The sequence below is a fragment of the Lemur catta genome, chromosome 3 (assembly GCF_020740605.2).
Source record: "Lemur catta isolate mLemCat1 chromosome 3, mLemCat1.pri, whole genome shotgun sequence".
Taxonomy (NCBI): domain Eukaryota; kingdom Metazoa; phylum Chordata; class Mammalia; order Primates; family Lemuridae; genus Lemur; species Lemur catta.
In genome coordinates, this window is record NC_059130.1 from 51,516,367 (window position 1) to 51,535,825 (window position 19,459).

The 19,459-nt window shown below is 47.8% G+C and overlaps 1 protein-coding gene across 7 annotated transcripts in view; it reads right to left on the reverse strand.

Annotated features, from left to right (window-relative positions):
• The window catches only part of SLC44A3 (solute carrier family 44 member 3), a 74,533-nt gene that overhangs the window by 39,014 nt on the left and 16,060 nt on the right, over nt 1-19,459 (reverse strand). For all 7 annotated transcript variants that reach the window (XM_045547488.1, XM_045547489.1, XM_045547485.1 and 4 more), the window contains 4 exons: nt 16,930-17,090; nt 15,015-15,104; nt 13,372-13,496; nt 8,699-8,885 (listed from right to left, as the gene is read on the reverse strand). In XM_045547488.1, coding sequence (XP_045403444.1) covers nt 8,699-8,885; nt 13,372-13,496; nt 15,015-15,104; nt 16,930-17,090 — 563 coding nt within the window. The remainder of the gene's footprint in view (nt 1-8,698; nt 8,886-13,371; nt 13,497-15,014; nt 15,105-16,929; nt 17,091-19,459) is intronic.

The following is a 19,459-nucleotide window of genomic DNA, read 5'->3' on the forward strand; positions in this document are numbered from 1 at the left end:
CTCTCTGCACTGTCTTCTAATGGTTGAGCAAGCTCGGCAAGTTGTGGGACCTTCTAAATAATCTGTTTCATCACCTGTAATCTGAGTATAGTAATACCTACTTCTCACACCCTTGGTGATCTCATCCCGTCTCATGGCTGTAAATGCCACACACGTAGCTGTTACGAGTAAGCACAGTAATGTGTAAGGTGTTTAGAATGGTAGGTGCCATAGAGGGTCAGCTATAAATGAGAAATAGGGAGATACGATTCCACTTCTGAAATTAACTTAAATAATCATTGAGCATCGACTGCATGCTGGCATTATGTTGGACATTAGCTGTTGGGACAAAAATGAAAGAAGCAAAAGAAATCACAAAGAAAATACCATCTGAGGGACTACCAGGAACTCAAATGTTCCCACGTTGGTCTATTTATTTCTCCTTCTTTGGGACAACCATTTTATAATTTTTTTATGGAACCTCCAAGAGTTTCTTTCCCATCCTTATGGGATGACCTTACTCCCTGTTTCTCTGAGAAAACTGAAGTAATCAGAAAACCTTTGCTAGTGCCTACACCCCCCACCTACCTATTAATATCAACATATGTCCAAACTCTAAGCCCCTTCCTTTAATGTGATAAACTCCCCACAATCCCGAGGCCAACCCCTCCGCTAGATCCTATCCCTTCTCACCTACTTGAAGATATCTCTTTAGCAATTCTCTCCCTCTTCATCAAAACATTCCTCTCTAATGAATTTTGGTGTTTTTTTTTTTTTTTTTTTTTGAGACAGAGTCTTGCTCTGTTGCCCTGGGTAGAGTGCAGTGGGGTCATCATAGCTCACTGCAACCTCACACTCCCAGGCTCAAGCGACCTCCTGACTCTGCTTCCTGAGTAGCTGGGACTACAGGTGTGCACCATCACGCCCAGCTGATTTTTCTATTTTTAGTGGAGATAGGGTCATGCTCTTGCTTGGGCTGGTCTTGAACTACTGAACTGAAGCAATCCTCCGTCTCTGCCTCCCAGAGTGCTAGGATTACAGGCATGAGCCAGCGCTCGGTCTCTTCATTCTTACAAATCTTTCACTTTTAAGAAAAATCTACTCTGGACTCTTTCCTCCTCCAGCTCCCTCCCCATTTCTCTGTTCCTCTTCACAGCCAAATTCCTCAAGATTGTAATTGCTTTTTCCAATTCTCTTCCTCCCACTTTCTCTTATCCTACTCCCATCATGAGCCCTTCTTTGCTCCACCCTGCGTTGCTAAATTCAGTGGGGAATCCTTAGTTCTGACCCTATTTATCAGCAGCGTTCGCTACATTGGACCATTCTCATCTCCATGAATCCTTTCACCTGGATCCCAGGGGCCATACTGAACCCTCCTCCTCTTCCTCCCCACTAGCCACTCCCTTTTGGTCTCTTTGCTTGTTCTTCCTTCTCTCCAGGGCATCTCAACGTGGAAGAGCCTCAAAGCACAGTCCTTAGATTCCTTCCCTTCTCTATCTACACGCATTCTAATCTCATGGTATTAAATACTATTAATATGCTCCCAAATTCCCAAACATAAATCTCTAGCTGGGACATCCACCCCCACCCCCAACTTCAGACTCACACAGCTAACTGCTTACTTTACACCTCTACTTGGCTGTCTAAAAGACATCTCAATTAAACCACCCCAAATTAATTTCTGATCTCCCTCTAAAATGCTCCACTCAAATTCTTGTCCCATCTTCATTTATGACAATCTCATCTTCTAGTTGCTCAGGCCAAAACCCTCAGAGTCATCTCTAGCTCCTCTCTCTTTCACGTGCCTAGAGCCTATTAGTTCTATCTTCAAAATAGACACAGAATCCAACGTCATGCCCCTTGCACCATTATGACCCCATTCCAAGCCACCATCATCTCCTCCCTAGATCACTGCTATTAAAATACAAGTCAGGCCAAGTTTCTATTCTGCTTAAAACCCTGTAAGGACTTCCCATCTCAGACTGGGAGCCAACATTCCTACAAAGGCCACCAGGGCCCCAAGATCGAACCCTGTGCCTCCTCTGATCCTTCCTGAGTCATGCTCTCCCTCAACCCCCATTCTGCCTGAACAGGCTTCCTTGCTATGCCCTGGAACCCCGGCCTCTGACAGGTCCCTCTGCCTGGGATGTTTCCCCTTGCTTCAGATAGCTTCATGGCTCCGCCCTCCCTTCCTGCCAATCTTTGCTCAAGCATCACCTTCTCAATGAGGCTCTATCGCCAAATTTAAAATTGCACCCTCGCCCCGTATGCATTTCCTATTCCTCCTTCCTTCTTTATTTTTCTCCATACCACTTATCAACTTTTAAAGTACTATAAAGTGCACTTATTTTATTTAATGCCTGTCTCCCTCCAACTTCCAAACTGAAAAGAAAGCTGTAACTCCAACATTTTTAACAGGGTCTCTCTAATAGTAAATGTTCAATAAATATCTGTTGAATGAATGAATGAATGAATATATCTTCTTTAAGTAATATATTCTATCAAAGTGATTTGGAGACAACTTTCTAGAGATCTCCCAAGAGGACATCAGAATAATTGGGAGGAAATCTGTTGTGTGCCTAGCTATAAATCTGGATATTATTAGCAAGCTTTAAAGCATTTCAAAAGACTAAGGTGATATAATGATCATTGTAAATGACAGTTTCTTAAGGAAGGCAGCCCAGCTGGTTGGGATAATTCCCTAAAGGAAGCAGGCCCAACTTGGAAAGGCTCTACTTTCTAGCACATTCTGTGTACTTGGCCTCTTCCAGCCAGCTGGCACAAGGGTCCTGCCAGCCCCCCGAGCCTGCTGGCACCCGTCCTGCCTGTGTCTGCCTGTGGCTTCAACTTATGCTCTGGCAGCATGAGGATTAGGGAAAAAGAGAGGAAATTCTCACTGACAGAGAGCCTACAACTTACTGAGTTCTTCCCATGTGCACATTTCATTTAATACTCAGGACCCTGGTGTAAAATTACTCACTGAGTCAGCACACCCTCACTAAACCCATTCAGCTGTGGCACACCGAGCTAAGAGACACAGAAAGAAAAAGACACTGAGTCCCCGCCCTCAGGTACCCTTACTCTTGTGGGATAACAATGTATCTTGCTTTATTGTTCTTCACAGCACTTGTCCCCGTGGGACTTAGAATACACTTACTTACTGCCTCTCTCCCCCCCCACTAGAGTGTAAGGACGTGGGGAGCAGGGCTGTTGTCTTGCTCACTGTGGGCACACAGCAGGCACACAATGCTGACGTAGTAGGCATGCAGTCCATATTTGTTGAAAGAATGAAGAACATAAAATATGCAAGGAAAAAGTGAAAAAGAAATATCTAAGTATGGCTGAGAAATTTATAGGAGATTTTTAAGAAATATAATACTTGAAACCAATCTTGAAGGATGAGTAGTTTGAGAAGAAGTTTTGGGCAGAGAGTTGGGAGCCGGGCAGGGAGGGGATTCTAGAGGAAGATGGCCCGAGGGAGCGAAGGCGTAAGGGTTGCGTGGACCCCGCTCTCCTTGGCACCTTCCCAAAGGGACCACAAGCTTCTGAAATGCAGGAGCTGTTTCAATCTGTCCTGTGTAACCTCCCTTCACTCCATTCCTGGGGCGGGGCTGGGCTGCCAGCAGGCTTTTCCAAAATAACTTCAATTATTTTCTAGATCTCTGATAACTTAAAAAAAAAAACAAAACAGTTTTCTTTTAAACCATGTTCTCAAATATGCCAGGCAGAGCAGAAAGTAAACCACAGAGCTGCAGGTAGTACTAGATGTTCCTCAGTAAACACTAATTCCTAATATAAAAAACCCATATGATCCCTTATTTGCAAAGCAAAGTTCTCATCCCATCTTAGCCTCCTAACATCCTCGTGAGGCAGCGTCCTGTCACGGTTACATCGCAAAAATGGCAAAGAGGGAGCACGGTAGGCCAGAGCCAGCCGGGTTCTCAGGTCATCTGATGGGAAACCCTGTCTGACCCTGCCGCCTCTTTCCAAGCCTGGCTCTGTGCCTGTCCCACGCACCCCGCGTGCGCTGTGTGCAGCCCTGTGACTACTCTGCCGAGCGCGCAGGACAGACCTCGAGGAAAGCCCTCAGCCCCTGCCAAATGGGCCTCTTCCATTGTACAGACTCTGGGGCTGCGACCCCTTAATGACCTCGGGGGTAACTGCATCACCCGGGCTCTTTCCAATGCATCCGTAGCACCTGCTGGATTCCCAAGGTCACTACAGTTTCCACTTTCTCCACTGGATTCTAGTAGTCACTGAGACATTACTGGTAGCAAACAAGTCACAATGGGCTAATGTGTATCACTGCTGGGGGAGCCCTGATATGCTCCGCTGAAAAAAATCCCCAAACAAGACACAACTTGTCACCTAGTTAACAGACTGATTAACAGTCACTAGAGAAATAGCTCATCTGGGCAAAAACAACAAACCTAAGTTCATACCTATCTTTATTCCACCATCTGACACTCGGGCACTAGGCTGAAGAGTGCGCGTGTCCTCCCTGTAAGCGCCTGTGACGTTAAATGGGACAACCGCTGGGCACTGCGCCACCCACATCACGCAGCGGGAAGGCGGCTCACAGTGTCTCTCAAGTGTAGTCGGGGCATCTTCCGAAGATCAAAACGTGGAGTAGCTGCTGACCTGCCCAGCCCAGAGCCAGGGCATCCTGGCAGGGGGTGAAAAGGCCTTTGCAAACAAAGCGGATTCTGTGCACCCGTGTTGGCCCACAGGCGGGCGGGAGGGAGAGCCAGGCGGCCTGAGGGGACGATCTGGTTTCTGCGATGCCCAACTCTGGTGCGGAGGGGAGGGAAGCCGTGGCTCTGTGCCGCACCTTCTCTCCTGAAAAGCCTAAAATAACCTGCACGCAGACAGATACCTACGTGAGGTACCAGACCCCCTTTCCTTTCCTGCCCTTCTATTGCTGTTGCTCTCTCGGTTTGCTCCTTGCCCTGATGGAGAATGTCACTCTTCAATGCAGGACCCTACAAGCCGGTGGCAGAAAAACCTGCTATTAATACCTTCAACCACGAAGAAGAACCTCGTGTCTCCCTGCGCTTCCAGACCTCAATGCTTGGGGCTCAGGCAGGCGAGGTTATGGGGCACGTGCTGGCAGCTCACCCCCAACTCAGCCCTGGGGCGTGTTCCTCTCTGACTTCACCCCCCCCAACTCTCAGGGCTGGGCTCTCCCCTTGATCCTGTGAGCAGGCCCTGTCCTTGTGCTGTCCTGACCACCCCCAAGCCTGAATCTCCTTGCTTCTTTCTGTATTTTCTCATCTGGCAATTTCTGGCCTATCCTCTGAGAAGCCTTCCCTGTCTTACAAAGTGGGTGAAAGCCTCATTCTAGTGCAATCAAAGCTCCCCAGATTTCTATCATCAACCTTTGCTGTGACCACATGTTTACCTGTTGGTCTGTCTGCTCAGCTCTAGGCACCATGGGCACAGAGACCACCTCGGTCTTGTTCCCACCTCTCCCCAGGGCCTTGCCCTGTGCCTCGTCCCCATGGCTCTCACCAAGGACCTGTGAATTGAAGGAAGAACAAATGTGTCCGACTCCAAGACATCAGGGTCTCCCACAGAGGCAATTCCCTAATTTATCCAGCTGCACGGCCAACAGGGGCCAGCAGGCTGGGCTGGCTGGGGGAGGAAGGTCCCTCACTGTCCTGAGCCACATTTCCCAAGAACATGGGGAGTCACCCTTTCTCTGGTGACTCTCCAGCCGCAAGGGCTCAAGGGCTGCAGTGCCACTGCACAGTGCACTGCGCCCTGCCACCTCCTGCCAACCTCCCTGAGCTGCCTCTGGCCGTCAGCTTCGGCCCTGTTGTGTTGGCCTGAGGACGCAGGCCCCAGACAGCACATCACGGGCACCGCTTGCATGTGCCAGCCCGCTGCTGTGGCCCCCAGCACTGCTTCATCTTGAACAGACAGACTGGAGGAGGCCTAGGTTTCATTTCCATAGCTTTGTATCAAAGACACAAGGGAAGCGAGAGGCAGCAGAAAGAGCACAGGTTCTAGTCTAAAGCTCTGGAGTCAGGGGGAGTGTCACACTTCCCAGCTGTGCGTGACCCTCCGCAAATGACTTACTCGGAATCTCAATTTTTTACCTTTAACTTGAGCATAATGACACTTCCGCCACAAGGGGATTGCGGCGACGTTTAGAGGAGAGAACATCAGAAAGCACTCAGTACAGAGCTTAGAATCTAGGACATTTCCAACAAAGCCTTGTTCCCCTCCACATACCAGGCCCTGCCTTCCCTTCTGATTATGACTGAGAAGACTCTGTGAGCTGGAGGAGGACTGCTCACTCTTGAGCCTTCCGCCTGTCTCACAGTATCTGTTGTTCCCTCTTTTCTTGGTACTAGAACCTCTAATTTTAAAACTGTGCGTGGCTGCCCATTTCCTGGCCTCCCTTGCAGATAGGTGTTCCATGGAACTAAGATCTGGCCAACGGGGTGTAGGCGGGAGGCTGCCTGTGACTTCTGGGGCGGCGTGCTCATGCTCCTCCCTGCCGCCTTCCCATCGGCTGGCGTAAGACGTGGTGGGGGGCCTGACCCAAACTCAGCTGCTCCCAGCTACAAGGTGGAAGCAAAGGGTGGAGGTTGTAGAACAGGAAAGAAGCGCCTGAGTCTTTGACCTCTGGAAGACGATGCTGGTGTTGGGACTCAGAAAACTATACCCCGAAATGAAGGCCTCAAAAGCAGCCTCTGAAGCAAAAGTTTCTCTCTGCCCTTCTCTTGCCTCTCAGTCCCATTCTCCCCGGAGGCTGACCATAGAAACCAGGATCCCTCTTCCCCAAAGCCAGCCATGTAGCCTAAAAATATTACTCTAACTTCCTCTCCACCTTTCTGTATAAAAACTGGTCATAAAGAAATTATCTGACCTACCTTGTCTGACTGTAGGTCATAAGACCCCCATTCCAGAGAGGGTCCTGCCCTACAGCCGGAAGGAAGAAATGTGCTCAGGGAGACCAAGAAGAGTCTAGACAGGCCTTGCTGGGTTTCCCCACTCAGTCTATCAGGATTACATCACACCTTTTTTGTCCAATCACATTTCTACACGGCTGTCCATACTTTGTTGACCATAAGCATAAAAACAGACAATTTCTCCTGTATCTTTGGGTTTTCATTCTGAGGGCTCCTGTGTACGTGTGAATAAAATTTGTATGCCTTTTCTCCAATTCATCTGCCTTTTGTGAGTTGATTTTTCAGTGAACCTTCAGAGAGAGGCTGAAGGGGAAGGTTTCCCTGGCCCTGCCCCTGGCCTGGATCGCCTCCCCAGGGGCTTCATCTGTGTGAGAGAGAAACTGCCTCATGTCTTGTTTAAGCCACTGTTGTTTTGAGTTTTCTTTGACTCCCAGACAAACCTCACCCTGACTAATTATAGCCCTGTCCCTGTGTGCCCAAGGCTCCTCCCTGGATAATCACCCGAAGTTCATGCCTCCAGGGAGCATCCGGAGACCCCAGCAGAGGAGACTCCCCCTGTGGCATCTCTGAAGCTGGCAATGGGGGGGTCCCAGCACTGTGATTCCTACGGGGCCTCGGACCATCTGGCCTCCGAGGCAGCGGGGAACTCCAGAGGAGCGGGAAGGGAACGGAATTCGCTAAGCATCTACTGCGTCGCGGTTGTTCTTTCAGATGACTGGAGCAAATAAGGGACAAAATAGGCTGGATAAAGCGTGAAGAAACCGCACCGGCCTTGCTGATTTGACATCTGCTGTGGCTCTCATCTGCCTGGTGACAGTCTCTCGTTTGTACCCGCATCCAAGTGTGAATCTGGGCCTTACTCAGATCAAACAGCGGCATCAGAAAAGACCTGGAACAGTCCACTGGGAGTGTGGCCCACAGACCAGCCGCCTGTCCTCACACTGCTGCTTGCTGCTCCGCAGTGACACGGGAGCTCAGGCCCGAATGCACCAACTGTCTCACTGAGTGCTCTGTTTCCTTTAGCTGACGTTTTTTCCCATAGCGAGACAGTCTCAGTGAAGGAAGCGGTGGAGTGACTGCATTCTGGCACAAGCTCCTTATCTGGTGTCAGACAACACTTTGAACAGCGCTGCTGTAGAATATGGCTGCCCTGCCATGGAGCTTTAAAACTATGTATTACTATATACACGTGGTCCCATCCCAAACCAAGTGAATCAGAATCTCTGAGGATGGGGCCCAGGTATCTGTATTTTAATAAAGTACTGAAGCTGATTAAGGAATACCCCTGGGGGAGAATCACTATTCGGATATGCTAGGAGGATGGAGGAAACAGTATTATCTTTTCAGCGCCAAAGCAATGTGACCTTCTCTATGTACTTGCTTTAAACTTAAACTCTGCTGGGCACAACAAATTTTTAATAGCATCTTTCCTGGGTTCTTCTTTATCACCTACTGATTCGATAGGGGTTGGCAAATTACCTTGGATAAAATTTATACCTGGAGACATTTGATAATATTCTTTCCTACAGTTTCATACTGTAGTTTGTCCTAAAGCTTTTAGTCCTTACTGAAGTTATTCTCTCATGAAACACAAACCCAGCTTCCTTAAAGCCAATACAAAAGAGGAAAAAGACCCTCCCACGTTCCCCCAGGACAGAGCCCCCAGCACCACCGCTGTTGTGATCAGACACCTCTGGTGGCACGAGAGGGTTGGTGCCTACAGAAACAGGCCCATCAAGACGGTGATGTCTTGTGTGTATGGCTCCAAGGAGTTGGAACCCACACTCGCAGTCCCTTACCTGCCGTCCCCAGGCTCAGCAGCACAGCCACCCAGAGGACCCAGAAGAAAATGAGGATGGCAAATGTCCACAGTGGCTGGAACAGCAGGAAAGGAGAGCTGCTGATGGCTTTATTTGTGACTTGGAAAAGCTCGACTGCCAATTTTGTTCTCTTTCTGAGAACAAAAATCAAGACAAGCAGGACTGCCTGGTGAGAAAGGGGTTAGAGCAAATTATTTCAAGATAACGCAGAGCTGGATAGAGCCTAAAACAAACCCTGTTCTTTTGCTGACATCTCAGCAAACAGCTCTTTTAAGATAGCTACTCACTACTTTTCTTATAATTGAACAGATACATTCTCAAGCACTAATTGAGCACCTAGTGTGTGCTGGCCCCTATGCTAAATCTTACAGACATACCAGTGAACAAGACACAGTCCCTCCCTAAGGGACTTTGTAGTCTCGTGAGAAAGCAAGAGAAAATGAGAATAAGGTCCTCTAGGGTCAGGGAACTGTCTTGCGTTCCACCTCCCCATCCACAGAGCCCAAGATGATACTGCAGACGGGCAGGGGAACATGAGGCTGGGGGGAAAGACAGTAATTATGTGCCTTCTGCTCTACTGGTTTTTCCTTTCCTGAATAGAAATATCTACAAATCTTGCATATTAATGAAGCAAACCATTTTGCACCCCCCATCTCCATCCTGCCGCTACCGTCTCTCTCTCTCTCTCTCCCTCTCCCCACAGCCACACTTCTTGGCTCGTTTCTACCCACCACGCACTTCATATCCCACCTCATTCTGGAACCACCCACAAACCTCCAGACCCCAACACTCTCCTGAAGCTGCTCTCCCTAAGGCCACTTCCTGTGACTTCCTGAGTGTTTAATCCCATGGAAACGTTCCAGGTCTTGCTTGCCCTCAGCCTGGCATTCCAATCCCCTGTCCATTCCTCTTTCTCAAAACTTCCAAAATCTTCTCTCCTTTGGCTTTTGTGATCTTTCTTCCGGCTCTCCTACTTCTTTGGCTGTTGCATCGTGGGATGTTTCGGGGGTGTATTCTGCTCCTCTGTGGTTTTAGCATCCTTCCTAGATGCTGACAACCTTCAAACCAAAACCCCCAGCCTCCCCCTTCTCCAGGTGCTGGATGTGTAAACACCTCAGTTACTGACAAGGCCGTGGACGTGCTAGAGTCTCTCAAACTCTGCTTGTCCTGGATCAAAGTCATTGTCTTCCTGCTAAAGCCTCCCCTTCTCCCTGCATTCCTCAGCTCCAGTGGCCCTGATTCTTCTGGACTCTCCAAAAATAAGTTAGGTTCCTCTCTTGTGTGTCCCCATTTTATCCCATACTTACATTACTATAATGCTTAACAGATTCCATAAATGTCTACTTGTCTGAGTTTCTCATGAGATTAAGTTCACAGAGAGCAGGGCCATCTGTTATGGTCAAGGACTGGCAGAATACGCAGTGCAGTCCCAGTCACCTCTGATTCGGTTTCATAAATACCTCTCATGCATCCCCACTGCTGACGCCACAGCTCAAGTCTCATCCTCTCTTCCAGACCCTAGTAACCTCCTCCTTAGCTTTCTGTATTTTCCACCCCACTCTCACCCCAATCCCTCCTCCACCCCATAGCTAAAGGGACTGTCATGAAGGGCAAAGCTAGGGATCCCACTTCCGTACTCAAAATCCACCCATGGCTCCCTACTTCTCTGGATAAATAAAGATCAAACTCATTATCATCACAGACCAGGACTTTCCTGACACAACCCCTCCCTCCATTTCAAGCTTTCAACAAGTGAACTTCCTGCAGGTCACTCTCTGGCCCCTATGACCCCACGCTTGCTGTCCCCTTGGCCTGAGATGCCCTTTCTCTTCCAGCTGGGTGGAGCATCCCTGCCCGCAATGATCTCACAGTCCAGTGGAGGAAAGATGGCAGAGGACAGTGGGATAAACTGTGCAGAAGCAGCCACAGACCTGGGAGCAGAGCCTCCTGGCCGTGCCTGGGAGCGGGTGTCAGGAGAGGCCCAGGGAGACACCCAGAGGAGACCGTTCCCTTGTAGAGGCTGCGGAGGAACTCCCATCTGTGTTCTCAGTGCCTAACACTATCGACAAGGAGGAGGGACTTGTTTTTCATTTAAAATTGTAATCAAACAAAGTGATAAAATCATTAGAAACTTGGCTTCTAGCTGCTAAGTGGAATGTTGACATATGTGTGCATTTAAATGGGTCTGTGTTTTTACAGCTTGCGCTAGATATGCACACGATGCCCTTCTGGACATGCAGCAGAAGTGGTGCTGGGGTGTGGGCCGCCCGGGCTGGGCCGGGCCAAGACTGGACTTCACTGCGCTGGGCTCTAAGCTTCCAAGCTTCGGGGAGCTTGTTTCTGCCTGTCCTCCTGGGCTGATGCCCTGAGGTGAACATTTAATGCCATTCACCCCATATTCCTCATTGTTGCTAGCAGTTACGCAGAAACTGCCTAAATATAAATAACGTTCCCAGGTGGCCCCCATATTCCCAGAACAGTGGTCTCAAGTGTATTTGTATGGCAGCTTCTGGGAACTCAGGAGGCAGGAACACACCCCCACCCAGGTGGTCCAGGTGGCGGATGGGGATCTCTCTGGGATTCAGGCCACCAGGTGGGGCTTTCTGGGTCACTGCTGGGCTACAACACGGGAGGGGCGACTAAGATGGGGGCTCTGAGGTGAGTGAGAAGAGGTGAGGGAGGTGACCCTTGTCCTTGTCCTCTCCTGCTAATGTTGGTTTTCCCCTTTCTCTCCCTTCTCTAGGAAGCAGGAGTGGGAAGGCGGGTGTGGAGGGGAAGATGAGCAGTAGATCACTTCTCTTCCCCTTGGAGACCAGTGCCGGGGCTGGGAGGTGCCTGACCAGGGCACAGAGCGTGGCCCTCCCACGCAGGCCCTGTGCAGGGGTGTGCGGGAGCAGCGGGGGCGTGGAGCCGGGCAGGCCGGGGCTTCCCTGGGCAGAGCCGTCCTCTCACCTCACAGCCAGCCCTGCTTCCCGACTCAGTTCTCCAGGTGAGCAAGCGAGGGCCGCCCGCCCGCCAGGTCGCCTCTCTGGGGAGTGCTGAACTTGGAGGTGGACAGGCCCCTGGGGAGGAGGGAGGCCCATACCCTGTGGGCAACCTTGCGGCAGCATTCCTATCTGACAGGTGAGGAGACAAGGCACTGCCCCTGGTCGCAGAGTAGGTAGTGGGGCCTGGATCTGAGCACAGGCCTGTGATTGCAAGGGCTGGGCTCTTGCCCTGTGCGCTGCATCATGACACTGCTTGCTGTGTAATTCACCTTATCATGGGGCATGGGCTTTGCGTGCTTTTGTGTTTTATGTCTTGCTGGCTCCGCAGCTGAGTGCAGAGCCCTGTGCATAGCAGGGGCTGTGCATGAACAGCGATGACGGCAAGGAATCTGGGGCCCTTCTGAGGACGAGTGGAGGGGTCTCACCTGGCACCCAGCACCCGGCACTCTGTCGGGACTCAGGCCAGATGAACAGGACGTGAGCGAGCGTGGGCTCCGTTCTGCTCTCTGTGGAACTCACCGACACAGGTGAAAACTGCCTCTCTCTGCTCTCACCGCCTCCCTTCTCCTTAACCTCAGCCTGACCCTGGCATCTGGGTGGCAGGAAAGGCTGTGTGTGAAGACAACGGGAGATCTCCCCAGCTCCCAGCCCCACAGCCCGGCCTGGCCTGTGCCCAGCAGCCCCACAGCCCGGCCTGGCGTGCGGGAGCCGTTTCCGCTGCAGCCTCCTCCACAGACCTGCCGGGCTGGGGCCAGGCCCTGCCCGAGACGAGGCGAAACCGGTGCTTTACTTTATGGTACCTGGCACATTTTAAGTGAAGAACACAAACCTGAAACCGCATGGTAGAAAGAAGAAAACGTGAAAACTGCACCAAAGATGGGAACTGAAGGATTTCCTGAGGGAAGATGGAGTTGGTGAGAGAACCTCCACTTGCTGCAAGATTTAACGGGCGTGTGGAAACCCTGCACTGCTGCTTCTCCATCAAATGGTCAGTGACACAACACGACAGCAACAACGACCACGGGTCGCCCGAAATCAATTCTGGACTCTCCTGGGGGTCTTGTGATTGGAGCACTCGTAACACCACCTGGGGAGTGACCTGCACAACTTCTGTTTTTCAACTGCCCTCCCCCAACAACCAGTATCTGCTGCCTCAAGATTCTGAGTTAGCCTGTTTTCAACCAGGGAGTTCACCGAGGAGGCAGCAGGTTCTCTGGAAACCAAAATAACCCAGTGGCCCGAGGGCTTGGAAACAAAGGGCTCTCTGTGGTCGAGGGCAGTGGGAGCTGTGTGCCCCCGAGAGCCGGGCATCCTCTGGCTGGGAGGGGCGCCGCTCCCCACAGGCAGGGGTGGGGACCGTCATAAGCCTCCCCCTGTCCATCCACAGTGTCACCTCACAGCCCCTTGGGGCTGAAAACAGCGAAACGGTGAGGATACCAGATCAGTCCCTGGGAGATGGCAGAAATGATTCGGAAAGAACTAAGACTTTTTTTCTTATTTTTTGAAGGTTTTGATTTATGCCTGTACAGGTATCTCAAATCCAAAGAAGGCACATTCAGAGGTGAAAGACAAACAAATTCTAGTTGTTTTTGGCCAGAATTCAATGATCTGGAGCTCAGGGTTCTGGCTGGCTACTCGACCTACTGCTGCAAGGGCGTTTCTTACCGTGATGACTGTGGATACAATAGCGAACCCCAGCACGCACTTCATATTTTCCCTTTCCGTGTCCAATTCTATGCTGAGGTCATTGGTGTAGTCATAATACAGCCACCACAAGACACCGCAGACAACTAGAAAACAAACAGCAGTGGAGCTCAGCACACGTGCCATGAGTAACCTCCCCTGGCAGGCAGAACCACGCAGACAAGTCCAGACGCTGCCAGCACCTGGGTGGCCCTGGTCAGGCAGTGGGTCCCAAATCCCGGGGGGCTCTACAGCCAACTGTGACCCCAGAGGACAGGTGCCCAGCCACGTCGGGTCTGGATGTGAGCAGGAAGGAAACTGCACAGAGAGGATAGTCAGGTGACCAACGTCAGAGTCCAAGGTCTAAACTTTTCCAGCAAGCTCTGCTGGTGACACTCCTATGGGGGCCTGGCTATTGGTTTCTCACCCACAAAACCAGGTGGATGTGCCTGGCCTGCTGGAATTACGTAAATCAGAGAGCCTCACTCTGAGGACACCCTGAGTCTGCAAATACTCTGCATGTAGGTACAAAATACCACCTTATGCCATATCTACAGTAACTACAGGAAGGTCAGTTGTCTTTACGAATCGTAGATGGGGAAAAGCATCCCGCACAAGTTATTGTGCCTGTCCTTCAAGACAGGGCTACAGGGCTCTATGTGGATAAGGGAAGAGCTAATTATTCAGGGGAATGAAACATTATGGTCCTATCAGTTATTAAGAAGTAAAGTACAGTCATGCACCACATAACAATGTTTCAGTTAATAACAGACTGCATATGTGATGGTGGCCCCATAAGATTATAATACTGCATTTTCACTATACCTTTTCTATGTTTAGATGTGTGTAGGTACACAGACACTTACCCCTGTGTTACAGCTGCCTGCAGGATTCAGTACAGTAGCATGCTGTACGGGTTTGTAGCCAGGCTGCTAGGTGTGTAGTAGGCTATGCCACCTAGGTTTGGTTTTGTAAGTACACTCTGTGATGCTTGCACAATGACCAAATCGCCTAAGGGTGCACTTCTTGGAAAGTAGCCCCATTATTAAGCGCCACATAACTGTGACCCCTAACAAATAGAAAACAGCTGTGGCCTTGAGCCTCTCCCATGACCTTGTCCCTCCGGCCCCTGTCCCAACAACCCTGGTGGGACCCACAAGCCAGCAGCCAAAAGGGAAAAATGGTCACAGTACAGGGTCTCCAGGACTCTGTTTCCACTCAGGCTTGCGCCTCTTCAGGCCGATCGGAGCCTTTGCATGACAACTGTGGGCACCCACGTGCCAACGGGGGAGGTGCGAGTTCAGAAGAAACCCTTTGAAATGCTCCCAACAGGTGCTGGAATTCTCTTTTATGTCACGGATACCAGGATCACTCAGATAGCAGGCTCATCTCAGGGGCGGTATAGTGCAGTAGAAGAAATCACAGACTGGCATTAACTTTGCTGCTACCTGTGGGACACAAGCAACTACCATTGTCCTCCTGGGCCCGAGTTTTCTCACACATAAAAGAACGGGGCTGGATACTTTCTAAGACCCCATTTAGCTAAAAAATGCTAACTGTTAAGTTCTATACTTAATGGAAAGGCTTTTCATTTAATCAAAAAGCAATCAAGTAGAAATACTTACACAACAATCCCAAGATAACCAATGAAATGAAAATGTGAACCAGAAGGGTGGTGAGGAATCGGAAGGTAAACATCATGGCCAAAGACAAGGCTGAAAAATCAAGCAAAACATATAAACTCAAAGATGACAAAGGGCAAATGGTAGGATCGTCATGACCAAACCCTCCAGAAGAGGGAGGACTGAGGATTTGATTCAATCTCTAAATATCTTGGGACACCTACCAAACACCAAGTGAAAATAACAAGATACACCCCGGGCACTCTCTGAAGCACACACAGGCTCAGTCTCTGAAAATGCTAGCAGTCTTCTTGAATTAAAAAAAAAATTAAAAAGGAGATATTATTCCCAAATAACCAAATCTTTTTTTTCTTACAAGTCCAAATGAATCATTTAAAAATTTTATCATCCTTAAGTTTTTTGACTTCATACTGGGCTTAAAGTTCTAACTTAAAATGCTCTTATAAAATATGAAAGATTAATGCCTTTAAAATGAAAAATTTAAGATTCTAACTATAAATCAAGCTGTATGTATAAAATATTACATTTCATTTTCCACTATTTGGGCTTATAGACTTATGATTTTTTCTAAATATTTCAGTGAATCTATAAATACTATTTTATTTTTTTTCTAAACAAGAAATCAGGATTGCATACAGGTATTTCAGTGTGCCAGTTAATAACCGTGGTTTTGAGATCAGAGATCTGGGTTTGAGTCTCAGCTCTGCCACCTATTCAATTAGATGTAGAACCTTGGCCAAGTCCCTGAACCTGTCTAAGCCTCAGTTTCCTCTCCTACAAGTGGGGGCAGGATTGTGATGAGGTTTTCATGAGTTGAGAATAAGCATAATGCCTGGCACTTGATAAGTGCACAGTAAGTGACAGTTGGTAACACCTTTATGAATCTAAAAAGTACCTGGTCCTTGTGGGGCCATTCAGTCATCACATGTGAACTCAGGACTAACCTGGATTTTTTTTATATATATATGGTCACCATGCCACTATTTAGCAATCAAAGCATCCTATTTGGGTCATTTGAAGTCATTCTCAGCCTAAGTAAGAAGTCTAGAAGTAACAAAATGGTGACCAGTAAGTATTCCCAAGCATTTAGGAGTTAGTAACCTTTTGGTAATGAAATTATGGAAAACTCAGTTTATGAACTGGCAGAAATATATTTATGCATGGCTGACCAAAGAAGGTCTTTCAACCAAGAGGCTGGGGGCTGCCGCTGGGAAAGGATAACAGGCTACTGCTACCGACTAAAGGGGCAGAGTGTATTAACCTGCTCAAAGAGAAAGCTGGCTCTTAATTGGGATGAAACATAGAAAATGGAGAGTCAAAGGGTCAGGAGTGGGTAGCTGCTTCCAGAAAAGCCCAGAGAAGGTATGTCCTGGCTCAAGGACTTGACCTGCCCACAACCCAAAGCAGGTGTGTTCCTTTGAGGAGCTGGACACATCAGGCCATTGCAGCCTGATTCTATTTCATGCGAGTGCACACAGCTCCTTCCCTTGCTTGCCAAGCAGCCTTCACATCTGGCCCACCCACAGGTAGAGGGCATACTGGCCAGAAGACGTGGTTTCTGGTCCCCCTGACAGTTGTACTTTTCATGGGCAATTCGTAAATTGGGAATATGCTTTATACATCCATCCCTTATGCAGAGCTGAGGACCAGACCCTGCAACATGGTCAGGATACTAAGGCAAGCCCACCTACTGAGGCTTCTTGGCAGAGCCAGCTAGTCTTCCTCCCATTCTCATTGCCCCCCACAAACCTGAAACATTGAAAACACCTACAAAGAAAATAAATATAAAATTTTATATTTAAATCAAGAAACTAATTTTCATTGTACAGCATACATAAGAGCTCGAAATTTTGGCATTCCAGAAATAGTTACTAAAATCAAATTAACTAAGAATTACCTAATGCGAGGATACACAGGCCAAGGATTGTATCTTTTCCAGACATTATTCCACTTAGAATCCGATGGAGGGTGTCAACATCATTTAACAAAACGGATGCAAATAGGGAATAGCACTCAGGTGTTTGAGGGATGCATCGGTTAAACAAGGGAAAAGACTTGCTAAAAATAGAAGAAGAAATGGAAAAATGTTTATTTTATTATCTTGAAAAAATATGTTTATTTAAAACTCTCAACAACCAAGAAAGCATAAAATCTGCAGTAATAAAAAGGGTTTAACACCCTGTTTGCAAAGTACACCTTAGAAAGTCAGGGAGCTGTGCTCTGCTACAGTGATTAGTCAATGCTCTGGGTGGGATATTGATTATGGGGACCCATAGAGACCAAAACCCTAAACCTGGGGAGTAACATTTTAAAAAATTAAAAATTGTTTATTTTAAGGTGTACAATGTGAAGTTTTGATATACATATACTGTGAAACGATTACTATAGTCAAGCTAATTAACATACCCATGACTTCACATAGTTACAATATTTTTATGGTGAGAACACTTAACACCTATTCTCTCAGCAAACTGCAAATACACCACAGTGTATTATCACCTATAGTCAGCATGCTGTACATTACATGTCTAGAACTTACTCATCTGACATAACTGAAACTTGTAGCTTTGACTAACATCTCCCACTTCCCCCACCTCACTACCCACCCCCATCCCTGCCCTTGGTAACCACCATTCTAGTCTCTGTTTTCATGAATTTGACTTTTTTAGATTCTACATATAAGTGGGATCATGTAGAATTTGCCCATCTGTGTCTGGTTTATTTCACTTAACATAATGTCCTCTGGGTTCATCCATGTTGTACAAATGGCAGGATCTCCTTCTTTTTCAAGGCTAAATAATGTCCCATTGTATATATACATGTACCACATTTTCTTTATGGGGAACAACATTTTTGACTGTCCTGTCTTGGTCCTTCCTAGACACAAACTACCAACTTCAACATAAGAATCCCATTTCTTTAAGGAACTGTTAGGGATATGGACTGGACCAATGTGTCAATGACTCTACTAGCTTTATTCCATCCTCTTTAGGAAGGAGTATAAGGCTTTGCTATCAACAGAGTGAGTGCTTGATAAATAATAAATGTGTGATTGATGCTGCAGCTGATAAACACCCTGGGTTGATGAGAAAGTTGACCTTTTTGATCCCCTTCCTGAAATATAAAAATGCCCAGGAATATACATTTGCCATAGTTTGGATATTTGACCCCTTCAAATCTCATGTTGAAATCTGACCCCCAATGTTGGAGGTGGGGCCTAATGGTAGTCATTTGAGTCATGGGGGCAGATTCCTCATGAGATTAATCTGCTCGCTGGGGAGGGGGTGGGTGAATTCTCACTCTATTAGAGTTGGTTGTTAAAAGAGAGTCTTGCTCCTCCCTTCCCTCTCTCTCGCTTTCTCTCTTGTGTGCCATGTGATCTCTGCGTATGCCGTCTCCCTTTTGCCTTCCACCATGAGTGGAGGCGGTCTGAATCCTCACCAGCAGCAGATGCTGGCATGATGCTTCTTGTATAGCCTGCAGAAACGTCAGCCAAATAAGCCTCTTTTCTTTATCAATGACTCGGCCTCACGTGTTCCTTTATAGCAACACAAACAGACTAAGACAACATTCCAACCCATCCTGATGAGGCCACCAATACTTTCACAGGGTCCTGCTCTTGCTTCTTTCCATGCGCCCCAAATAGTGGAAATAATTTCAACCCCAGAAGTGCCAAATTAATTCATAAATTGCTCAAAACCTTGTCACCAATCATTCTGTGAAATGTATGAGGAGGAAACAAGGGAGAACCCAAATGCAAACAATATCACATTGCCAAGAAGGAAAAAATAACTTCCAAAACTTCCAAAGAAGCACAAAATAGAACATGTGGAAGAATCTTTCTCAGGAAGTCACAATACTACAGAAAGAGTTCCTGAGTCACTGGACACTGGTTCAATAGAAGAGTAACAAAACAGAGCAGTTTTTAAATAAAGGTTTTGCATACATTCACACAACTCAAATTCCAAAAGGTATAATAGGCTGAACCACAAGAATCTGCCTTGGTCCCCAGGCCATTGAAGGACCTTTCCTCACAGGGATCCCCTGTTTTTGATTTCTTGCATATGATTCTAGAGATCTTTTTTTAGCATATGTAAATGTACTAGGAAGTTTAAAGCTGAGATCAAAGATGATAAAAATTATGCTCTGAAATGAGACACCAGATCTTACCATTCAGGGCTTGCCAAAAAAGAGGTGGGAGAAAACTGTTTAGATTATTCTTAAACCTTCACCCACACAGAGAACATAAAAGGGCTGGGAGTTGATGAGAAGAACATTTAAAAAAATAAACTTTTAATTTTGGGGATAATTATGGGGTTACAGAAAGATGGCAAGATAGGGTACAGAGTTCCTGTGTACCCCTCACTGTCCCCTAATGTTAACATTTTACGTAGCCACAGGACACATTTGTGAGAGCTAGGATTTAA